At 30.9% G+C, this 8,396-nt stretch overlaps 2 protein-coding genes across 2 annotated transcripts; one reads left to right on the plus strand and one right to left on the minus strand.

The window, feature by feature from the left end:
• Nucleotides 1-4,909: 4,909 nt before the first annotated feature.
• Nucleotides 4,910-5,680, plus strand: LOC103308805 (putative nuclease HARBI1). Its single transcript, XM_008182876.1, has one exon. The coding sequence runs from the start codon at nucleotides 4,910-4,912 to the stop codon at nucleotides 5,678-5,680; it is 771 nt and encodes a 256-aa protein (XP_008181098.1).
• Nucleotides 5,681-6,199: 519 nt separating this feature from the next.
• On the minus strand, nucleotides 6,200-7,592 carry LOC103308804 (protein ALP1-like). The gene has a single exon (XM_008182875.2). The coding sequence runs from the start codon at nucleotides 7,426-7,428 to the stop codon at nucleotides 6,847-6,849; it is 582 nt and encodes a 193-aa protein (XP_008181097.1). The 5' UTR covers nucleotides 7,429-7,592; the 3' UTR covers nucleotides 6,200-6,846.
• Between the last annotated feature and the right edge of the window lie 804 nt (nucleotides 7,593-8,396).

Below are 8,396 nucleotides of genomic sequence, written 5' to 3' on the forward strand. Positions count from 1 at the left end.
CATAATGTAGGTGTATATAAATTATATATATTACAATATATAGTAATATAACTGCAGTCTGCATTGAATTGATAAGATAATCAATAATAACTATTATAATATTATAATATGACATATGAAAAAGCGCGGCAATTTGAAATCGACCAATAAGAGCGCCGTATTTGAAACCCGCACTGTGACGTCTAGGGTTTCTTATATCGCTCACGGTTTGGGACAGTAAAACTGCTTCGATTTTCTTCAACCCCAAACACTCAATCCCCCTGGCTACGCCACTGTAAATACTTATGCTCTTTTTACATTGATAATAGTATGTAGATATGACATTTCATTAAATAAAAGCATACCTATACATTATAAATATTATACGTTGGTTATTCGCATTTTCTATGAATACTAGCATTAATTTAAGTTATTAATTATAATAAATTGCAATTAATCTGAAAGGTGTATTTTAATTAACTATTATAACTCAATCAAAAGTGTTCTGCACATTTGTAGGTACTTACATAATTTAATTTTTATTTATATAGATTATATAATATATTATGAACGATGAACATGTTAAGTGTATACAGTCGGGTTTTTTTACATAGGTACATACTACATACTGCAAATTGGAACGATAATTAAATAATATGAATAATAAAATTACCTATAGTCTTTATTTAAAAATATATTATATGTACAAAAAATACATCAACTTCCTATATTATGTTTTAATTAAAGATACTTACCTACTTACATCAATATATTTTATAATATTCATACTATTGAAAACATTGTACTAATACCTAAATAGGAGATCAAACTATGGTACGAAAAGTACCTACTCCAGGCCACCAATAAGTTACAACGTAAAAAACGCGACATATTTACTACAAAATCTATTTAATCGTAATGAAACTATTATTTTATATGTATTTAAAAAAGTAATTGGGTTAGAAATATAAATCAAGTTATGGTGTATAATAATTTGTATGCTTCATTTATTGGTTGATATTTTTAACCAAACAGGAACTTTAATTAATAGATAGGTCGCGACTTGTGTACCTACATAAGACATACATAGGCGATAATTTACGCAACGGTCAACTGTATTGACGCGAAACGCTCTAATCGACCGTCCGTGAGATAATGATGTACCGCTCCCGCGATTACGACGCGCGAACTTTGTCGCGTAGACGATGGGCGTGGTTACGGCCTACCCCGACGGCGGCATACGGCGAACAACGCCATCTCTTGAGCGTTGGATATTTTTCACTTCTACCAGAACGGCCTCTTACGCGGTGTCCTACGTGAGCGAATTCAACGTGAACGCAGTGCGGTGCATTTCGCGCGAAAATTCGAGCGATCAAATGTGGCGCGACGCGATGCGGTAACATTGTCCTACGTGAACCGCCGATCTTCTGCGGCGACCCGCGGTCGATCAGTCGAAAGTCGGCACTTGCGTACAAACTACGAACACAGTTTTGTAATTGTAAATCAAGTTTTTGATTAACCTTACCTTGTTTAACCATTTTATTTTACCAAGAAAATAATTACATATAATAATTATCACTATCGCTACCTACTCAATATCAATAGTACATTCATCATGGACGTACGAAAAGGGTTTTTAATGGAAAATTCGTACCTTAAGTACAAACTCATGAAGAACCTCCACCTACGACAAAGAAATGAAACCAACATTATTTATCTAGAAAGACATTGTCATGGAGAATTTCACCATTTATATGAAGAACTGAAAAGTCAACCCTTAGTTTTTAAGGGATATGCTCGGATGTTACCCACAACTTTTGAATATATCGTTGACGCTATAAAACCTGTTCTGCAATTAAAACCTACTAATTTCCAGCAACCTATTTCAGTTGAAGAACGATTAATGGTTACTTTAAGGTAAAAGACAATACTTGTAATATATTTATAATATACAGTAAAACGTCGATAACTCGAATCAATCTGTGGCAAAAACATATTCTAGTTATAGAAAAAAAGATTATGTAAAAGTTGAAGGGTCGGGGCCAAAATATTCCTTCGAGTTACCGAAAATTCGACTTATAGATGTTCCTGTTATCGTGGTTCCACTGTAATTAATTATAATGTAAATTTATAATGCAATGAAAATCTAAAATACATTTATTTTTAATGCATATGAAAAATGTAGAAATGTTATAAAAAAAAGTTTTACTGCAAATTGTGATTGCCAAAAGTAACATAAATTTAAACCAAACAAATTATTAAATTATAATTTTTATCTTAACTTAAAATTTTATAATTATTTCTTCTTGAAGTTTAAGGTTATATATAAGTATTTATAAGGTTTCATAATCTTTAGGGAAAAATGAATTTTGTGGATCAAATTGTGGTACTTGTTGTTTATTTAAATTTGACAACTCCTTAAATAGTATCTCCTGCATCTGTGTTCTAAAACGCAACTTATTTAATGATGGCAACTGTTTCATGTATGGAACATCGATTTGAACCAAAGTAAGTCATCGTCATTGTTGTCTTGTTGATCCTGTCGCAAAACTTGAATCTTCTCTCTCTCTAATTGAATAAATGCTTCTAATCCATCATCTTTACGTTTTCGTTTTTGTGTTGTCGTAGCTGTTGTAGAAGATGAAGCTAAAGAGATATTATAATTACGTCTTGCTTCAGTTTCATATTCTGTTGTCATGACCGACTCTGACCGTTCGAATTCCTAAAGTTGTGGATCATCCCGAGAAGTGCTTTCAAAATGATCTTGTGTCATGTTCGTTTCAAATTTGTCTACCAGACTAGCATATGTAGACTCCGAAGAATCCATTAAATGGCTTTCTACTGATTCCTCTGGTTCAATAATATTTCCATCTTGTTTTCGGGGTTTTAAAATAACTTTTAAAAATGACAAGGACTCAAAATATGGCCAAGTTCCTGTATACTCCGGTTCATTGTCAGCGTCAGCACCTGAACGAGGCTTGGGAATTTTTTTTAATTCTTTCGCATAAGTATCCCTTAAATTTTTCCATTTTTTTTGGCCCCATCAGCTGAAATAAAAAAGTATTGATACTCCAGGTGATAACAAGGGTAGAAATGGTTGAATATATTTTTTAATCAGGGCTTCAAATCGTCATTTATTGCGAAATATTTCTTTTTATAACTAAGATTTGAAAATTCAATACAAGATTCCCTATACCGTGTTAAGCCCAGATAACTTATTTTTTTATCTACAAAATATTTGTTAGTTATAATAAAAAAAGGTTGTCAAGTGGATGTCACTCTACTGTACCACAGGTTATTAGTGGGTCACTGTAATGGATAGTATTAAATTTGAATTCAATGATATAATATATTATGTGATATCATTTTATACGAAATACGATTCTGAGCGAAAACGGTCTATAATAGATGACTAAGTGTATATGATGATATTATTGTGAATAAACTAATTGATTTTAATATTAGGCATTAGTATTTACTATAGTTAGTTTCATTAATTTTTCCCTAAAAAAAAAAATTACATTTGAAAATGTCATTACGTGTATGTAAAATATAACAATATACTCTAAGAGTTTCATATACCAGCAAACAATATTTTTACATTACAATAAAATAACTAAAATCTTTATTCTAGGTTTTAATGATGTATAATTTCGTCCAAATTTGAATTTAAAATATTAAAATAATAACTCTGTAAATATTTTTTTTAGATTTTTTTGGTTATAATATGAACAATTTATGAGAATGATTGTTTTAAATTTTCAATCCTCAGTTATAAAAACTGAATATTTTATAATTTTTTAATTGCAATGATTGATCATTTTCGAGATTTTGATAAATTTTGTAAAAATTCTAACTTTTAATGCTTATAAAAAAAAATCGTGCCTATGTATTTTTAATTTTTTACAATTGCTATTGTAACAATATATCAGGAGCCTTGTATTAATTGTCAAGCTTTTTTACTGAACAAATAACATTTTATTGATATTTATAAAAAAAAAAAAATAAAAAAATTGAAATTTGAATTTGTCCGTAAAAAGCTCAAAATTTTACAACATTGGATATTCACTCGATTTCTCATGTAGCGATTTTCTTAATTTGTTGTAATTAAAAAAAAAAAGCTGTAGATGCATGAAAATTGCACTGTATGTTTATATTCTCATTTCATATACACCATACAATTTTAAAAATATTTTGAGCTATTTATTGACACTTTTGGTTTTCAATTTTTTTAGATTTTTTTATTATAATTGTCAATAAAATTTTATTTTGTGGTCGAAAGTCTGAAAATTTAATACAAAGTTCCTGATAAAAGTAGACAAAATGATGATAATGTTTGTAATACATTTTAAAATCTTTGATTTTAAAAGAAAAAATTTTATGAATTTCTAGATCAAAATAATTTGCAAACTTTCGTTATTTTTACGTAATTTGTTCAAATTTGAACTTCAAATGCTTGAAAAAAAAAATTGTTACAACGGATTTTTAATATTTTTTATATACCTTTGAAACAATATATTAGGAGCCTTCTATTAAATTTTCAAGAATTTTTAGCAAACTTATAAAATTGTATTGACATTCATACAAAAAAAAAAATAATAATAAAAAATTGGATAGGTACTGAAAATGTCCGTAAACAACTCAAAATAACTCAAAATATTTTGAAAATGTGATCGTGTTAGAAAATGCTTTTATTTTGTCAACATTTGACCTAACTTATCATTAATAAAATATTATTAATTTATTAAATCAATAAAATCGAGGAAATTAAGTTATTTCGAAAACATATACTTATCATTATTTCAGATACTTAGCCACGGGTATACAATTCCGGCAGGTCGCTTTCTCTTTTAGAATTTGAAAATCGGCGATTGCCACAATCGTTTCAGAAGTATGTAAAGCTATATGGACAACATTACTATCGAAACACATGCCTGAACCAACAGAAGATGACTTTAAAAAAATAGCGCAAGGTTTCTGGGACAGATGGCAATTTCCCAACTGTTTAGGAAGTATTGACGGGAAGCATATACGTATAAAAAAACCAAGCAACTCTGGTTCCATGTATTATTGCTATAAGTCATTCTTTTCAATTGGGTTATTAGCTGTAACTGATGCAAATTATAAGTTTGTTATGGTGAGCGTGGGCTCCTATGGTAAAGAAAATGACGCAGGCGTTTTTGATGAATGCCCCTTTAGGCATGCTATAGAAACGGGAAGACTAAAAGTACCTAAAGAAGAATTATTGCCGGGCTCCAGTATCAAGACTCCTTATGTTCTCGTAGGGGATGCAGCATTTCCTCTAAAGACATATTTGATGAGACCATTTCCGGAAAAAACAACAACTAAAGGCGATGCTAAAGATAATTACAACTATCGGTTATCTCGAGCAAGAATGGTGGTAGAATGTTCGTTTGGTTCTATAAGCTCTAAATTCAGAATTCTGCAAAAACCTATCGAAACCAATGTAGAAAACGCAGTCCATATTGTAAAAGCCATTACTTTACTACACAACATCATACGTGATTTGGAATCAATAAATGACGCCGAAGTTAGATCATTCCAGGATTCATACCGAAACACACCAAGCTTACTACAAAATGATTTACAAAAAAGGTTTAATGCTTCACCACGAGCAGCTACGCAAATCAGAGAAAATTTTAAATTGTATTTTGAACAACATCCAATACAAATAATGTAAATAATTATGTTTTAATAAAAATATGTCATATGTACTTACATGTGCTATTAATTATTTTGGCAACTTCCTCCCATTCACGGTGTGCTAACAATCTATTATGGTAATTCTTACACCTCCTGTCCCACAATGCAGGGCGTTCTTGGACAGCACTGATCAAATTTTCAGGCATTGTAGCAACAGAAAATGGAAAATGAAAATTATTGGACCAGTGTACGTGATGGTCAATAAAATAATAATATAGGTAAAATAAAAGTTATCATATAAAAATATGACGTCGGGTTATTACATGTCACTATACTCGTCACCTTGTTCAAACATGTTCAGACCCGACTATACGCGCGAAAATATCAAACTTTTTGATCGCGATCGCATCGCGCCGCCACGCATCGCTTCGCACTTAAAGTGCGTTTGACCACGTAGGCCACTTCCGGCGAAGGCAATTGTTTGAAATGTTCGCGTCACTTCCCGCCGCACCGCGTTCGCGTTGAATTCGCTCACGTAGGACACCGTGTTAGGGTCCCGCCACACCATGCGTTTTGGCGGGTCCGGGTAAAACGCATCCGGTCGACCGGAACAACAACTTGCATAGTTTCTTATCATAGGTGCCACATTAGAACGTTTTGTCGGGACCGGTCGATTCCTGCCGCTGACCGACCGCAACATGTTGCGGTCGGGCGGGAAACGAATCGGCAGGACATGTCATCAAAACACATTATTTTAAATCGTGTATGCCACACTGTGCGTTTTGGCCGCTGCGTTTTTTCAATATTTTATTATTTATTTTACCTAGACATATTTTTTAAATATTTATATTTTGAAAAATGGTTTTTGATACTGATAAATTTATATCATGTATACAAAATAACCCTTCCATATGGGAAATTGGATCCAAAGATTATATGGATAAGCATATAAAACAAAAAAGTTGGAACACGATTGGTGAGTACATGTTTGAAGATTGGAGTGAGCTTGAAGTACATGCAAAAGAAAGTAAAGGTAAGTATTCTAAGTTATATTTTATATTTATTATATACGGTTTAAAATTATTATATTATTAATTATTATACCATGTAGATAAAAATTACATTATTGAATACATTTAATAAAATATTTTTAAATTTAAAAATAATTTTATTCTAAAACTTATAGGTATTTTTATTTAAAAATCAAATCATGTCATATTGAAAATCTACTGCTCCTGGGCCCATAAAGTAGTTGGCAAAGTAATCCCTCACTTCAACTCCATGCGAACGAGTCCCTGTTCCACGAGCTTCAATATCTTCTAAGTTGTGCGTTTCAGAATCTTCATAATTTATACCATCTCTTTTACGAACGAAGTTGTGCAGTATGCAACATGCTTTTATAATGTCATCCGTAAAATCTGGCTCCACCTGGATAGCCGTATGTAAAACACGCCATTTATTCGCGAGTACTCCAAATGCACATTCAACTGTGCGCCTTGCTCTGGATAATCGGTAGTTGAACACTCTTCGGGAATCAGTAAGGTTACGTCCAGGGTACGGTCTAAGTAAATTTGAATGTAAAGCAAACGCTTCATCTCCAATAAACACATACGGTTGTGGGTTGGTACTTGTATTTGGTAAAGTAACTGGTTCTGGTATGTTCAATTTACCTTCATATAATTGTTTACCAAATGCACACTCCTTGAACACATTGGAGTCCCCTTCACGACCATATGAACCCACATCGATTACAACGAAATTCAAATTTGTATCAACTATTGCCATCAAAACGATAGAGAAATACTTCTTATAATTAAAATAGAACGAACCGGAGTTGTTAGGATTTCTACACCTTATATGTTTGCCGTCTATTGCTCCTAGACAATTTGGAAAATTAGTTTTAGTATAAAATATATTTGATATTTCCACCCAATCTTCTGTAGTCGGTTAATTTATTAATTAATATAAACTAATTAATAATAAAATATTATATAACTGCGATTGAATACATTTATAAAATACAAGTATACTTACTTATGGAGTGTTCAAAAAATAAATTAAAAAATACAAAAATGTAATAATTTTGACACACTTTAATTAGGTAGGTACCTATTTAAAAATTATACTCGTACCTATAATGTTATAACTGACAAGTAATATAATAAAATAATTCCATAAATTACGTAAGTAATCTAGGTCTACCTCAGAGAGCGTAGAGACGTTGAATGTAATGAAATTATTGGTCGTAAGTGTTTGACGAATTTGGGAACTAGCGGTGGCGTTTAGAACTTGGAATGCAGTGGCGGGAACGTTTTTAAGAACAAAAAAATTCTAAAATTAAGAATTAAAATGCTATTTTTTTTTTAAATTGAAATTAGTACCTATTTACAAAAACATTGAATAATAAAAAGTTTTTTTTTAATCAAGTTGGCATAAATTGGAGCCTGTAATCACACATTACATTTGTATTTTAATTATTTGCAATATTTTATATCGAGTAGACATCAATTATAAAATATCATGTATGTCACTTCTTTGGATATTTGCATCCTTCTTAAAATCTTTAAATTAAATTCAAACTATTATGGTTCTGCTCCTAATTTTAACAGTAGTCTAGTAGAGTGGAGTATTATTTTCTAGTGCTCATAAAAATCTAAATACATATTTTGCATATTTTATTATATGATTAGGTATATTATTTATATTATAATATTATTCAATAATAGTTATCTTATAAGCTTCAAACTAATTTT

This window comes from Acyrthosiphon pisum, chromosome A2 (assembly GCF_005508785.2).
Source record: "Acyrthosiphon pisum isolate AL4f chromosome A2, pea_aphid_22Mar2018_4r6ur, whole genome shotgun sequence".
Classification (NCBI taxonomy): domain Eukaryota; kingdom Metazoa; phylum Arthropoda; class Insecta; order Hemiptera; family Aphididae; genus Acyrthosiphon; species Acyrthosiphon pisum.

Bases quoted from the DNA above. Each gene is read 5' to 3' on its own strand.
- LOC103308805 (XM_008182876.1), top strand. From the start codon at position 4,910: ATGCCTGAACCAACAGAAGATGACTTTAAAAAAATAGCGCAAGGTTTC.
- LOC103308804 (XM_008182875.2), bottom strand. From the start codon at position 7,428: ATGGCAATAGTTGATACAAATTTGAATTTCGTTGTAATCGATGTGGGT.